At 44.1% G+C, this 16,775-nt stretch overlaps 1 protein-coding gene across 1 annotated transcript in view; it reads left to right on the plus strand.

The window, feature by feature from the left end:
- Nucleotides 1-16,110, plus strand: part of MAP1B (microtubule associated protein 1B) — a 94,001-nt gene extending 77,891 nt beyond the window's left edge. Inside the window, exons 5-7 of the mRNA XM_029942409.1 lie at nt 4,310-10,811; nt 14,166-14,404; nt 15,571-16,110. Coding sequence (XP_029798269.1) covers nt 4,310-10,811; nt 14,166-14,404; nt 15,571-15,726 — 6,897 coding nt within the window. The 3' untranslated portion in view covers nt 15,727-16,110. The remainder of the gene's footprint in view (nt 1-4,309; nt 10,812-14,165; nt 14,405-15,570) is intronic.
- Nucleotides 16,111-16,775: the final 665 nt, after the last annotated feature.

Consider the following 16,775-nt stretch of genomic DNA (forward strand, 5'->3'; position numbering starts at 1 on the left):
ATTGAAGGCTGTTTTGTGACCCAGTGTGTGATCTATTTTGGAGAATGTTCCAAGTGCACTTGAGAAGAGTGTATATTCTGCTGCTTTTGGATAAAAAGTTCTGAATATATCTGTTAAGTCCACCTGGTCCAGTGTCTCCTTCAGAGCTGTTGTTTCCTTACTGATTTTCTGCCTAGATGACCTGTCCATTGCTGTAAGTGGAGCATTAAAGTCTCCTACAATCAGTATTGTTATTGGTACATTTATTTATGTTTGTGATTAACTGATATATTTGGGTGCTTCCCCACTGGGGGCATAGCTCTTCTTAATGGATAGAGCCCTTATTTGTGAAATAATGCCCTTGTTCATCTCTTGTTACAGTCTGTTTTAAAATCTAGTTTGTCTGATAGAAGTATGGCTACTCTTGCTTCCTTTTGACATCCAGTAGTATGATAGATGGTTCTCTATCCCTTCACTTTCAACCTGCAGGTATCCTTAGGTCTAAAATGAGTTTCTTGTAGGCAACATATAGATGGATTTTTTTTTAATCCATTCTGATACCATATGTTTTTTGATTGGGGTATTTAGTCCATTTACTTTCAGAGTGATTATTGAAAGATGTGGATTTAGTGTCATTGTATTATCTGTAGGTTTCATGCTTGTGATGACGTTTCTGGTCCTTTGTAATCTTTGTTGTTTTCCACTCACAGAGTTCCCCTTTAGGATCTCCTGCAGGGTTGGTTTAGTGATCATGAATTCCTTTAATTTTTGTTTGTCTGGGAAAGCCTTCATCTCTCCTATTCTGAATGACAGCCTTGCTGGATAAAGGATTCTTGGCTGTATATTTTTCCTATTTAACACAGTGAATATTTCCTGCCACTCCCTTCTGGCCTGCCGAGTTTCAGTAGACAGGTCTGCTACTACCCTTATGTGTCTACTCTTAGGTTAAGGCCTGTTTGTCCCTATCTGATTTCAGAATTCTCTCTTTATCTTCGTATTTTGCCAGTTTCACTATGATTTGTTTTAGTGTTAGCCTGTTTTTGTTGATTTCCAATGGAGTTTTCTATGCCTCCTGGACTTGGATGTCTGTTTCCTATCCCAGATTAGGGAAGTTCTCAGCTATAATTTGTTCAAGTAAACCTCCTGCCCCTTTCTTTCTCTCTCTTTTCTTCTTCTGGAACTCCTATGATATGGTTATTATTTCATTTCATTGATTCACTTAAGTTTCTAATTCTCCCCTCATGGTATAGTAATTTCGTTTCCATCGTTTTCTCTGCCTCATCATTTTACATAATTTTATCTTCTATATCACCTATTCTCTCCTCTGTTTCTTCCATCCTTGCTGTCACTGCATCTAGTTTGTTTTGCATCTCATTTACAGCATTTTTTAACTCACTGTGATTATTTCTTAGGTCCTTGATCTCTGCAGCAATAGATTCTCTGCTGCCTTCTATGCCTTTCTCAAGCCTGGCTATTAGTCTCATGACTGTTATTCTAAATTCATGTTCAGATATATTTTTTATATCTGTTTTGAGCAATTCTCTGGCTATCATTTCTTCCTGGAATTTCTTTTGAAGAGAATTCTTCTGTCTCATCATTTTGGCTAGTTCTCTGTCCTTTTCATGTTTTAATAGCTTGTTACGTGTTCTGCACCTACTGTTACTACTGTATTAAAAAGATGTCATACACTGTCCAGGGCCTGGCACTTTAGGAAGTGTTTTTGGAGTGTGTTGTGTGCTCTCTGTTGTTGTGACTCTGGTTGCTTTATCTCCCTACTTGTAGTGGTCGACTGTTTGGACCTTCTATTGGGTGTGCTTTGATTTGTTCATTGAAGTAACCCTGGAAAAAAGTAAACAAGAAAAAGGTGGGTGGGGAAACCTATCCCATACAAAGAGAGAAATGAAAGGGGCAGGAAAAGGCGGGTAAAAAGGAAAGGAAAAAGAGAAGGAAAGAAAGTGACGAGAAAAATCCTATCAGTCTAACATATAAAACTGCAGGACAGTTGTCTTTGGGTGCCTTGGAACTGGTGGCTGTGGTCTTGAGGACGGGCCATGTGGCTGGCTCAGTGTCAATCCCGCTCCAGTAAATATGCAGTTACAAGGCACGTCCTGTTCTCTGAAGCTCCAGTGTGTTGGCGATGGGGAGGAAAATGGCAGTACCCCAGTCGCCCCTTCCCGGACCAGTGTCTCAAACCACGCTGTTCAGGCAGCCCCTCCCGAGAGGCACTGGTGGCTGGCTTGCCCCTGCTCCACAGTTTCCCAGTCTCCTGTGCCTCCGAGGTGCTCGGCTGGGATTCAAACCCCGATGTCGTAAAGTATACTGCACCACACGGACTTGGTTCTGGGGTAGCGCCACGCCGCCCAGCTGACAAAGGGCCTTTTGGGTAGCCCCTGCAGGGTCTTTTGTCCTTGGGGGGCAATACACCGTGTTCCCATAGTACTCAAGGGAGGGGACTGTTCTCTCCCAGTGCGCCCTTGAGCCTGCTCCTCTCCCCGCACCAGGCGCATGCACATGGCGGCAGCTCTGTTTCAGAGAAAGTCACACACCCCTGAAAACTCTGATCTTTAGCTCCTAAAGCTCTTTATAAAGTAGAAACTAGCACGCTCTGTATTTCTCGTTCCCCGCTCCGTGGTCTGAAGAGTTTTTTCTTCTGGTCAAATACCCACTTCCATAGCCTCTCTTTCTCTTCATTTTGTCTCTCCACATGAGAGGTTCCCCCATTCTGTGCCTAGGCTGCCTGTTTTCTCTCCCCCACTTCACAAACATGCACCTCTGTCCCACCAAGCTGTCTCTTTCCACCTATGCAGATTTTTCTGTCACTCTGCAGCCTCTATTCCTGCATGTTCCAAGTGTTCTGGCCTCCATACAGCTGTGTTTGAGGGGCAAGGGAAATTCCGGTAGCCCTACTTCTTTGCCATCTTAACTCCTCTCCCAAAGGCTTCTTAGTTTGCTATTTTGTGACCCTTCACATAAAATGTAGGGCAGATACACTAACAAAACAAAAATGGCTATTTTACTGTAATCTAATATAGGAAAATTTAGATTCTATAAATTATTCCTCTACACATACACATACCAGTGGTGACTCTAGGAGGCTGTGTGAGACAGAGGATACCACTCTAATGCTGGAAGGCAAGAGTTCAGACCTGCTGGCTCAGGGATGCCCGGGGCCAAGTAAAGTCTTTGCTTTAACCCTTTCATAGTTTGCCATCAAAACCACAGAGCTCTTTTCATTTAGAACTCTGGGCTGATTTATGAGCTTTGCTGTAACTGATAGAAGACTGGAGTTTATGACATGATTCTTCCTCACTATTTACTAAGCCAAGACCATGAAACACATAGCCGTCATATGGAGTGAGAAGGAGAATAGCATTTGTATTAAACTGATATTCTCTGTTTTTTATCCCAGTGTATTCTTCTACATTCCCATCCTATGGTAGTAAACAGTGCATTGAAAAAGTTTTGAGCCAAATTTGACCTTCACCACTCACATCCAGTTTGCCCTGAGAAGAGCAGGAGCTGTGAGGGAGTAGGATGTCTCCTCTTGAATTTAAACATGAGCAAATGGGGGACAAAGTGGGCTACTTCCTCATATAACTATCCAATTGGCTTTAATCATCATGAGTTCAATCAAAGTATTTGTATTTGCAGAGAAGCTACTGGATGGACAACTCATGTTTTAAAGATGCCAGAACCAGTAATTTTTTTGTAGTGATGTGCAGTCTTGAACTATCTGTTTCCAAGGGGAAGAAAATCATGTCAAACTTTTTTCTTTTGTATCTACCAAATTCTAAAAGTAGTCAACAACAAGTGCACTAGATCTAAATTCCTTTAGCATGTCAGTCAGGCCTTCTTGCCAAGCCCAATGGAATAAAAGAAAAACAGTTTATGTAAGTGGTGAAATGACTCACATAGGCTTCCCCTGTGATTGTTTAAAGGGCATTTTTGCGTGGCTGGTACGTGGGGATGAGATCCAAAGTATTTCACAACTGCTGTGGCACAAGCATGGACTATTCTGATGGTCACTAGTCCTAGAACTGGAGCAGAGGTCTGGAGTTCCCCTCCTGGGCAAGAACAGATGCTGGATGGGTCGCAGAGGAAGTGCTGGTGGTGAGGAGGGGTGGCTGCGGCAGATGGGAGTAGTAGGGGGAGTCAGGACAGAGACTATTCACCTACAGGAATGGAAATATTTCTGCATTTATCCAGCTCACATCTCTGAAATCAGCCCTGTGCACACCCAGTGATCCAGTAATACTTAGTAATGGATGCAGATGATGACAGTCACTTAAAACTTTTCTTTCTTCCTTTATTGTTATTTTTTTAATCCCAGATTGGGGAATTACTGAGCACCACCCATCCTGCCAACAAGGCCAGCTTAACCCTGTTCTGCCCTGAAGAAGGGGACTGGAAGAACTCCAATCTTGACAGACACAATCTCCAAGACTTCATCAATATTAAACTCAACTCAGCGTCTATATTGCCAGAAATGGAAGGACTTTCCGAGTTTACTGAGTATCTCTCAGAATCAGTGGAAGTTCCATCTCCCTTTGATATCCTAGAACCTCCCACATCGGGTGGATTTCTAAAGCTCTCCAAGCCTTGTTGTTACATTTTTCCAGGAGGGAGGGGCGATTCTGCATTGTTTGCCGTGAATGGATTCAATATGCTCATCAATGGAGGATCGGAAAGGAAATCCTGCTTTTGGAAGCTCATCCGACACTTGGACCGAGTGGACTCCATCCTACTCACCCACATTGGGGATGACAATTTGCCTGGAATAAACAGCATGCTACAGCGGAAAATTGCAGAGCTCGAGGAAGAACAGTCCCAGGGCTCCACCACAAATAGTGACTGGATGAAAAACCTCATCTCCCCTGACCTAGGAGTTGTATTTCTCAATGTACCTGAAAATCTGAAAAACCCAGAGCCAAACATCAAGATGAAGAGGAGCATAGAAGAAGCTTGCTTTACTCTCCAGTACCTAAATAAATTGTCCATGAAGCCAGAACCTCTCTTCAGAAGTGTAGGCAATACCATTGATCCTGTCATTCTTTTCCAAAAAATGGGAGTTGGTAAACTTGAGATGTATGTGCTCAACCCAGTTAAGAGCAGCAAGGAAATGCAGTATTTTATGCAGCAGTGGACTGGCACCAACAAAGACAAGGCTGAACTAATCCTGCCTAATGGTCAAGAAATAGATATCCCAATTTCCTACCTAACTTCAGTCTCCTCTTTGATCGTGTGGCATCCGGCAAACCCTGCAGAGAAAATCATTCGAGTCCTGTTTCCCGGCAATAGCACCCAATACAATATCCTGGAAGGACTGGAAAAGCTCAAACATTTAGACTTTCTGAAGCAGCCGCTGGCCACCCAGAAGGACCTAACTGGCCAGGTGGCCACTCCAGCTGTGAAACAAGTAAAACTGAAACAGAGAGCTGATAGTCGAGAGAGTCTGAAGCCAGCCGCAAAACCACTTCCTATCAAATCTGTGCGGAAGGAGTCTAAAGAAGAAACCCCTGATGTCACAAAAGCTAATAATGTAGAAAAGCCACCCAAAGTTGAAAGCAAAGAAAAGGTGACAGTGAAAAAAGACAAGCCCATAAAAACAGAGACGAAACCTGCAGTGACCGAAAAGGAGGTGCCAAGCAAAGAAGAGCTGCCCTCGGTCAAAGCCGAAGTGGCCGAAAAGCCAGCCACCGATGTCAAACCCAAAGTCTCAAAGGAGAAGATAGTGAAAAAGGAAACCAAGGCAAAACCTGAGGAAAAGAAAGAGGAGAAGGAAAAGCCAAAGAAAGAAGTGGCTAAAAAGGAGGACAAAACACCCATTAAGAAGGAAGAAAAACCAAAAAAGGAAGAGGTGAAAAAGGAAGTAAAAAAAGAAATCAAGAAAGAAGAGAAAAAAGAACCCAAGAAGGAGGTTAAGAAGGAAACCCCACTGAAGGAAGCCAAGAAGGAGGTGAAGAAGGAAGAAAAGAAGGAAGTTAAAAAGGAAGAAAAGGAACCCAAAAAAGAAATTAAGAAACTTCCTAAAGACTCAAAGAAACCATCTACTCCTCTATCTGAAGCAAAAAAACCGGCTGCATTAAAACCAAAAGTGCCCAAGAAGGAAGAGGCTGTCAAAAAAGAGTCTGTTGCTGCTGGGAAGCCAAAGGAGAAAGGGAAGATTAAAGTCGTTAAGAAGGAAAGCAAGACACCAGAGACTGCAGCTGCAGCCATTGGCTCTGTGGCCGCTGTTGCAGCTGTGGCGGCGGCAGCTGGAATGGCAAGTGCTGGCCCTGCCAAAGAACTTGAGGCTGAAAGGTCCCTTATGTCATCCCCTGAGGATCTGACCAAGGACTTTGAAGAGTTAAAGGCTGAGGAGGTTGATGTGGCAAAAGACATCAAGCCTCAGCTGGAGCTGATCGAAGATGAGAAGAAACTGAAGGAAGCTGAGCCAGTTGAAGCCTATGTCCTCCAGAAAGAGACAGAAGTCATCAAAGGCCCTGCCGAATCTCCTGATGAGGGGATCACCACCACTGAAGGGGAGGGTGAATGTGAACAAACCCCTGAGGAGCTGGAGCCCGTCGAGAAACAGGGAGTGGATGACATTGAAAAATTTGAAGATGAAGGAGCAGGTTTTGAAGAATCCTCAGAGATTGGAGACTATGAAGAGAAGGCAGAAACTGAGGAGGCTGAGGAGCCAGAAGAGGACGTTGAAGAAAATGTGTGTGTGAGCACCTCCAAGCACAGCCTTGTGGAGGAGGAGGAGAGTGCAAAGGCTGAGGCAGATGTGCACATCAAGGAGAAGAGGGAGTCTCTGGCCAGTGGAGATGACCGAGCAGAAGAAGACATGGATGAGGTGGTGGAGAAAGGAGAAGCTGAACAATCCGAGGAGGAGGGTGATGAGGAAGACAGAGCTGAGGATGCCAGAGAGGAAGAATACGAGCCCGAAAAAGCTGAAGCTGAAGACTATGTCATGGCCGTGGTTGACAAGGCTGCAGAGGCTAGCGGTGTCGAGGATCAGTATGGATTCCTTACCACATCAGTCAAGCAACCAGGAGCCCAGGCTCCTTCCCGAGAACCTGCATCTTCAATTCATGATGAGACTTTACCTGGAGGCTCAGAAAGTGAGGCCACTGCATCTGATGAGGAGAATAGAGAAGACCAGCCTGAAGAATTCACAGCCACTTCCGGCTACACTCAGTCTACCATTGAGATATCCAGTGAGCCCACGCCAATGGATGAGATGTCTACTCCTCGAGATGTAATGAGTGATGAGATCAACAATGAAGAGACAGAGTCCCCATCTCAAGAATTTGTAAACATCACCAAATACGAGTCTTCACTGTATTCTCAGGAATACTGCAAACCTGCTGTTACATCAATCAATGGATTATCTGAAGGATCAAAAACAGATGCCACAGATGGGAAGGACTACAATGCTTCAGCCTCCACCATCTCACCACCATCATCCATGGAGGAAGACAAATTTAGCAAATCTGCTCTACGTGACGCTTACTGCTCTGAAGAGAGAGACAAGAAAGCCAGTGCCACACTGGTGATCAAAGACACCATCTCAGCAGTTTCAGATGAAAAACTTAGCCCACCCAAGAGCCCATCCTTGAGTCCATCTCCACCATCACCGATAGAAAAGACCCCCCTGGGGGAACGCAGTGTGAACTTTTCTCTGACGCCAAATGAGATTCAAGTCTCAGCAGAGGCAGAAGTGGTCCCAGTGTCTCCTGAGGTGACCCAAGAAGTAGTTGAAGAACATTGTGCTAGTCCTGAGGATAAGACCCTGGAAGTGGTATCTCCATCTCAGTCTGTAACTGGCAGTGCTGGCCACACACCTTACTACCAGTCTCCCACTGAAGAGAAATCTAGTCACCTCCCCACGGAAGTAACTGAAAAACCATCAGCAGTTCCAGTGAGTTTTGAATTCAGTGATGCCAAAGATGAGAATGAAAGGGCTTCCATAAGCCCCATGGATGAACCTGTGCCTGACTCGGAATCTCCTATTGAAAAAGTCTTGTCTCCTTTACGGAGTCCTCCCCTAATTGGATCCGAGTCTGCATATGAGAGTTTTCTAAGTGCTGATGACAAGACCTCTGGTAGAGGTACTGAAAGCCCCTTTGAAGCAAAGAATGGAAAACAAGACTCTCCAGATGAAATGAGTCCAGTCTCTGATATGACTGCTGCTGGTCTTTTACAAGACAAACCGGAAGGGAAAAGCACAGACTTTATACCAATAAAGGAAGACTTTGGTCAAGAAAAGAAAACTGATGATGCTGAAGCCATGAGTTCTCAATCTGGACTGGCTTTGGATGAAAGAAAATTAGGAGGAGATGTTTCTCCTACACAAATAGATGTCAGTCAGTTTGGGTCTTTTAAAGAAGACACTAAGATGTCCATTTCGGAAGGCACTGTCTCAGACAAGTCAGCTACTCCTGTTGATGAGGGTGTAGCAGAAGATACATACTCGCATATGGAGGGTGTTGCCTCAGTATCCACAGCTTCCGTGGCTACGAGCTCATTTCCAGAGCCAACAACAGATGATGTGTCTCCTTCTCTGCATGCTGAGGTTGGCTCTCCACATTCTACAGAAGTCGATGACTCCCTTTCTGTGTCTGTCGTGCAAACGCCTACCACTTTCCAGGAAACAGAAATGTCTCCATCTAAAGAAGAATGTCCAAGACCAATGTCAATTTCTCCACCAGATTTCTCCCCTAAAACAGCCAAATCTAGGACACCAGTCCAAGATCACAGATCTGAACAGTCCTCAATGTCTATTGAATTTGGCCAAGAATCCCCTGAGCACTCCCTTGCTATGGACTTTAGTCGACAGTCTCCAGATCACCCTACAGTGGGTGCAAGTATGCTTCACATCACTGAAAATGGGCCAACTGAAGTGGATTACAGTCCTTCTGACATGCAGGACTCTAGTTTATCACATAAGATACCACCAATGGAGGAGCCGTCCTACACCCAAGACAATGATCTTTCTGAGCTCATCTCAGTGTCTCAGGTTGAGGCTTCCCCATCCACCTCTTCAGCACATACCCCCTCTCAGATAGCTTCTCCTCTTCAAGAAGACACTCTATCTGACGTCGTTCCTCCCAGAGATATATCCTTATATGCCTCACTCACCTCAGAAAAAGTGCAAAGTCTAGAAGGAGAGAAGCTGTCACCAAAATCTGATATCTCTCCACTCACCCCAAGAGAGTCCTCTCCTTTATATTCACCTAGTTTTTCAGATTCTACCTCTGCTGTCAAAGAGAATATAACAGCTTGCCCCACTTCCTCTTCTCCACCAATGGATGCAGCATCCGCAGAGCCCTATGGCTTCCGTGCCTCAATGTTATTTGATACAATGCAACACCAGCTAGCCTTGAACAGAGATTTGACCACATCTGGCATGGAGAAGGACACTGGAGCCAAGACACCTGGTGACTTTAGCTATGCCTATCAAAAACCTGAGAAAACAACCAGGTCCCCAGATGAAGAGGGTTATGAGTATGAGTCTTATGAGAAAACCACCCGGACCCCAGATGTGAGTGGCTATTACTATGAGAAGATAGAGAGTACCACAAAATCCCCATGTGACAGCAGCCACTCATATGAAACCATTGAGAAAACCAGCAAGACCCCTGGAGATGATGGTTATGCCTATGAGATCACTGAGGAGACCACACGGATCCCCGAAGAGGGTGAATACAGCTATGAGGCAAGTGAGAAGACCATGAGGACCCCTGAAGTGAGTGGTTACAGCTATGAAAAGACTGAGAGGTCTTCGAGAAGGCTCCTGGATGATATCAGCAATGGCTATGATGACTCTGAAGATGGTGGCCACACGCTTGGGGATTCCAGCTACTCCTATGAGACCACTGAGAAAATTGCCAGTTTCCCTGAGTCTGAAAGTTACTCGTATGACACGTCGACAGCTACTACACGAGCCCCTGATACTTCCACATACAGTTATGAGGCCACCAGAACCCCACAAGCATCTGCGTATTCCTACGAGACTTCAGACCAGTGCTTCACTGTAGAAAAGAAGTCTCCCTCAGAGGCTCGCCAGGATGTTGACCTATGCCTTGTGTCCTCCTGTGAATACAAGCATCCCAAGACAGAACTCTCACCCTCCTTCATTAATCCCAATCCTCTCGAGTGGTTTGCGAGTGAAGAGCCAACTGAAGAGTCCGAGAAGCCCCTCACCCAATCAGGGGGAGCTCCACCACCTCCAGGAGGAAAGCCACAGGGGCGACAATGTGATGAAACCCCTCCCACCTCAGTCAGTGAGTCGGCTCCATCCCAGACTGATTCTGATGTTCCCCCGGAGACTGAAGAGTGCCCTTCCATCACAGCTGATGCAAATATCGACTCTGAAGATGAATCAGAAACCATCCCCACAGACAAAACCGTCACGTACAAACACATGGACCCACCTCCGGCTCCCATACAGGACCGCAGCCCTTCTCCACGCCATCCTGACGTGTCCATGATGGACCCGGAGGCCTTGGCCATTGAGCAGAACCTGGGCAAAGCTCTGAAGAAAGACCTGAAAGAGAAGACCAAAACCAAAAAACCAGGTACAAAGACCAAGTCATCTTCACCTGTCAAAAAGGGTGATGGGAAGTCTAAGCCTTCTGCAGCTTCACCAAAACCAGGGGGCTTGAAAGAATCCTCAGATAAAGTGTCCAGAGTGGCTTCTCCTAAGAAGAAGGAATCTGTGGAAAAAGCAACAAAAACCACTACCACTCCGGAGGTCAAAGCTGCACGCGGGGAAGAGAAAGACAAGGACACAAAGAATGCCGCCAACGCCTCCACATCCAAATCGGTAAAGACTGCAACTGCAGGTAGGTAGAAGGGGCCGGCGTCCTGATACAAGCCAAAGCTGTCCACTTTGACTGGAGACTTTGAATTGCCATGTGACTTGGTACTGGAAGGGGAGAGGGTCCATCTCTCCCTTCCCTTTTACTATTCTCTTCTGCCTAAAGGTGTGGATCTCAGCCCAACGTGGCTATGGGCTTGAGGGTAGTGCAGCATATTGCCCAGAGCACCTGATTCGCCAGGTAACAGTTGTCTGGGTTTGCTCCATTCTGCAACACAGCGACCACAGCCTTGTTCTAAATCTTCAGAACCAAGGACTGTGTTTGAAGCTCCTCTGGAAGACTGTATTGACATGGCCCTCTGAATCAAGCTGAGGTGACACAGGCCAGGAGCTCCCAAAAGCTTAGGGAGGGCCAGAGTGCTAAGCCAAGCCTGGTGTGAGCAGTGTGGGCCCAAGATATAATTATTTTTTTTAAAAAATTTGAAGTAAAATTACAATATTTTTAATTAAAAGTTGTAACATTTAAAATTAAAAATTGGAAAATTTTTATTTAAAAACATCACCATCCTAGAGCTACATCCACATTAAAGGTAGTGCCCTGTTTTCTTAGTGGCCAATGAATGTCCTAATTTCATTTGACCCATACCTAGTACAAATTGAGAGAAAAGCATCAAAGTCTCTTTGTATCCCCCCTCTAATGCCACAGTCTCCCTAACAGACAGTCAGGATTCTAATCCAGATTGAAATTCAGTTGGCAGGAAGAGATATCCCTGACTTCTGATTATTTCTGTTTTGGTACCAGTTCCCTTATTCATCAAGTTCTCAGCGATGACCTGGGTTTCTGATGGAACAGGTCTCTGATGGCCCTGCTTCATTTCATTGCTTCAAACCAATCACAGGGTTTTGCATTAATACATTGTTCTTGAGGGATTTTACACCTCAGTTCACAAAGGAATATAAATTGACCCAAACGTGTAAAGCAAAAAATGATTTAAATAACATTTCTTCATTTATTAGGGAAAAATCTGACAGCTGAACTGTGGGACTCTCAAATTCCGTACATTTTAGGAAGTATCACTTATAGCTGCCAAGTTTTACTTTAAGCACCGTGGGGGATCAATTTCAAGCCTGACTTCTCGTCAGTTTTCCTCTTTGTACATGCATGCAGAAGACAAACTTACTTTGTTCATGCTCAGAATAGATGGAAAACCACCAGGTAATTAACCTCTTGGTCTGAAAGAGTTGGCAACTGACCTGTACTTAGAGGAACATGTGAAACCCTTTCAAACAGATAAAAACCAACTGAAATTTGCTACCAAACTTGCCGAATATATACATTCCAGCACACACAAATGGTTTTTTAAAACATTTTGTTTTTTGGTCATTTAAAGAGATATTTTCAAGGCCAGGTAATAAATAAAGATGAGTTACTTTGAATTTACTTTTCCAATAGATTTCTAAAATAACAAAACTGCATTATTAATTAGTTTTTAAGACATGGGTTGGGGTGCCTTGTGTGGCTCAGTCAGTTAAGCAGCCGACTTCAGCTCAGGTCATGATCTCATGGTTCATGAGTTTAAGCCCTGCATTGGGCTCTGTGCTGATCGCTCAGAACATGGAGCCTGCTTCAGATTCTAGGTCTCCCTCTCTCTCTGCTCCACTTCTGCTTGTACTGTGTCTCTCTCTGTCTCTCAAAAATGAATAAACATTAAAAAAAAAAACCCAAACAAACCTGGGTTGACTGCTGTCAACTTCCCTCAGTTTGTGCTTCTGTGAGCAACTTTCATTTGGTTTTGGTGGTAGTGATTTATCGTGCAAGGAAAAACTGCAGACATTTTTAATCGTTAGAACTGTAACTCACAAACTTATGCTCTAAGTCAGAATTCTTTGGTAGGCCTAAATATGGACATCCTAAGAGCTTTTAGCTCACATTCATTAAAATGGCTAGTTATTTATTAAACTGAGTCAGTTTATCCAAATATCAGTTTGGCTGATTCTCATCACTCCTCTCTATAAGTAAAATTAGACAACTGATGGAATTCACTGGTAGTTTTGACTCTGGGGTGACAATCTTTAATGATCCTATGGAGAAAGGAAAGAGGAAGATTCAGTATATAGGATACAGCTGGTATTTTAAATGACTTTATAGTAATGGTCTCAAACCAACTGCACATTAACATCATCTGGGATGCTTTTAAAAGATGCTGGTGCCCAGACCCTGCCCCAGTCCAGGGAAGCCAGATTCTGGGGCGTGGGGCCTGGGCATCAGTATTAAGTTTGCTAATTGATAGTAATTATGCACCCGGGCTGAAGAACCACTGCCTTAGAGTGCTAGTTCTGTTACTGTTTGAAAACGTTTTAACCTTCTAACCAGAACAAGTCAGAAAGCCATCTCATCAGACAAGGTGCCAGGAAAGTTTTGGGCTCTCTATCATTCTTTTAAATGTTTATTTTGAGAGAGAGAAAGGCAAAAAAGAGAGAGAGCAAGTGAGAGAGTGAGGGAGGGGCAGAGAGAGAGGGAGAGAGAGAATCCCAGGCAGGCTCCTCCATGTCAGCACAGAGCCCCATGTGGGACTCAATCCCACAAACCGAGATCATGACCAGGGCCAAAATCAAAAGTTGGTCATTCAACTGACTGAATCACCCAGGGATGGCTTTCTGATTTAGACCAGGAATTTAGACAGCCAGATGCCCCTTTCCCCAGTCTGGTATGTCTTGGTTGGCTAGAGAAAGCCTAGTCTTCCCAAACCTTCCTTAACAAAGTTTGGTAGCCAGCCTTGCCTAGGGAGAGATGTCTCACTTTTCAGAATACTATGCTAGGAGAGAATACAGCATTTCATCAGTATATGAACAAGGTTGAGTTCTGGGGGCCTTGGAGATCATAGGAGATTAAGATCTGAATCATTTATTAAGTCAAATACTGGGGTATAATATTCAGCTGTGAGCAGAGTTGCTATCATATGAGAGTAACATGGATTACTAACAATGCTTAACTAGGGTTTGCCAAATGCAGAGGATTCCTTTTGATTTTCAAAATCTATTTCTCAGATCACTTTCCAAATTAGGTTGCACATTAGTAGCTCTTTTAGGAGGAGTATTACCATCTAGTTCCATCTTTTGGGGAGGCCTTGAAACTCCTCTTCTTTCTAGTGGGTTGTCCATAAGGGGAAACCATCCCGTTCTTCATTTTTCCCTTTGAGATGGTAAACAACCATGATATATTTTCTCAAATTCCAGGTGTTAAATGCCCTATACACAAGAGGGAAATGCCCAGTGTCCCCTTTGCATGTCCTGCAGGACCTCCTTGGGGAATAAGTAGGGAAGTGGGTTTCTTTGCATTTCTGTGACCCTGGCTTTTCTCTTTGTTTACTTACCAAAGGACCAGGCACCACCAAGCCCTCCAAGCCCTCAGCTGTGCCTCCAGGCCCCCCTGTGTATTTGGACCTGTGCTATATTCCCAATCACAGCAATAGTAAGAATGTTGATGTCGAATTTTTCAAGAGAGTGAGGTCATCCTACTACGTGGTGAGTGGGAGTGATCCTGCTGCTGAGGAGCCCAGCCGGGCTGTCCTGGATGCCTTGTTGGAAGGGAAAGCCCAGTGGGGCAGCAACATGCAGGTAAGACAGTATCTGCACTGCACATGGAGCTGTGTACAGAGGCAGAGGGAAGGAGTCGTGTTTACCGCATAAGGTGCCCCGTGGGTCTGTGACACATGAAATATCCTGAGGACAAAGTAGATTTCACACAGAGAAGATACTCTAGAATATTATTCTTGGCACCACCAACAACCATGTCTGGGAGGAAAGCCACTTCACCATATTAAGGCATAATTCACTTATCTACAAAATGGGCCCAAGATTACTTGCCCTTCCTAACATACCAAGAATATGTATGTATGAACCAAAATGATATTTCCATGTGAGGGCGACTAAGGAATTGTCTTTACTCCTTTGTGTTTCATGACTAGACCAGATCTAAGGGCATGGCCATTCAGAAAATCACTTGTCCATGTGAAATCCCACAGGAGGAGCACTGCTGAAAATGGTCTGCAACAGGACACTCCTAGCTCACAGACGTCGTAACTCACTATGAACCAGTCTTATTATTTTGGCTGTGATCTTCACTAATCTCAGGTTTACCTATGGTTTTAGAGAGTCACCAAGTAAACTGTATTTGTGTAATATTAATATTAAATAGAATTATTTGCTAGTTAATGATACCAAATCTCATGAGAAACACCCAGTGGCCTCCTAATGAATATTTCATGGAATTTTTACTATTCAAGCCAGTATCCACCCACCCACCAATCCCCAGCCACACACACACACAGATACAAATCTTTGTTCTCAGGATGAAGTATTAGTTACACACAGTTGGGCAGCAATGGTAAATGAAGCTCCTGGATTTAGTCCTCAGTATCTTTAACGCAAAACTTACCAGGTGTGTTAAAGGAAATACAAGCAATTCCACTTTAACGGAAGCCCTTCTTAACACCAAAGAACTGAAAAACGGAGGATGAATAGAAATGAACTGATTGACTAGGCATGAGTTGCTTTTGGTTCTAGTCTTGAACTCTCCCAGAAACACTTAATTTTCTGCAGCTTTATTTTGATTCCTGGAAAATGTAGGTTGAAAATGCCTTTGTATATTTGGAGAAAAACAGAAACTTTTCCTTTCTTTCCCCCTCCTTTTAAAAAAAATCTTCTAATACCCTGTTATTATTTTATCTTTTCATCTCATTTCGGGCTCTGCCCTTAAACAGCTATTTTCTCTCTCCCTGCAGGTAACCCTGATCCCTACCCATGACTCAGAAGTGATGAGGGAATGGTACCAAGAGACCCATGAGAAACAACAAGACCTCAACATCATGGTTTTAGCAAGTAGCAGCACAGTGGTTATGCAAGATGAATCCTTCCCTGCATGCAAGATTGAACTGTAAAAACCAAGGCCAGCCACACCACAGGATTTGAACTTTGTTTCCAGAAATTCTTCAATTTGAAACCACCTTTTCTAAAAAGTCAATTCATCTAAATAAGTCACTGAACTGTTACCTGCCAAACGCTATACTGTGTCATGGTGATGCAAGTCACTAATATTTCTTAGTTTTTGCTGATTGCTAAGGGGAGTAACAGTATTCCCACAGTAGGGTTCAAGTTACTGCAAAATTACCTGCCCCAGTTCATCTCTGCTGAATATTTGGAAACCATGCACTAGCAAACCCAACTGACTTCTGCTAGGTAGAGGCATTTGTCTTAGAGAGAGAGAGAGCGAGAGAGTGAGAGAAAGAAAGAGCGCACGCGCACCATGAGAGAGAACACAGGAGAGAGAGAGAATGAGAATGAAAAAGAATGCAGGAGAAGGAGAAGGAATGGTAGAGAGTGTGGGTGAGATACCCAGAGAGAAAGAGAGAGCAAGGTGGGGTAAGGAGGTGAAAAGAACCAACACTTAGGTCTGCATTTTCTCAGGCAGTTTATATTCTGTAGTCTACATACTCAGCGTTCTCAACTTGTGTCAGTCTGAGTCATCAAAAAGGTCTTAATTTCCTAAAACAGGTTAGCTGGAAGGAAACGAAAAGAACAAAACTTGTTATGAGGGCATGTGAGATTTTCACGCCTTAATTAAGCTCCTTCAGTTTGAAGGCTGCACACTGACAGAATATAGTGCGTGTAGACTAGATGTGTGAGTGGTTTGAACCCCATTCAGAACTCTCAGACTCTTCAGACACACGAGTAGATTGATCTAAGGCATGCTCCCAGCATTTGTCCACCCGGTTAGTCCACTGAGTCAATGAACCTGCATGCAGAACACCCAAGTCCACCCCCAATTAATAAGCAAATACCAAAGCGGTTGGGAGTACATACGGTAGACAATTTGCCTTAGAAAGTGACTTGAATGTACAAAGATACTTGATGCACTTAATTTTTTAATGTGAGACCGCAAGTTTATAAAACATCCATGTAGGATTATAGATACTCCAGTTAAAGGAGC

The sequence above is a fragment of the Suricata suricatta genome, chromosome 6 (genome assembly GCF_006229205.1).
Source record: "Suricata suricatta isolate VVHF042 chromosome 6, meerkat_22Aug2017_6uvM2_HiC, whole genome shotgun sequence".
Taxonomy (NCBI): domain Eukaryota; kingdom Metazoa; phylum Chordata; class Mammalia; order Carnivora; family Herpestidae; genus Suricata; species Suricata suricatta.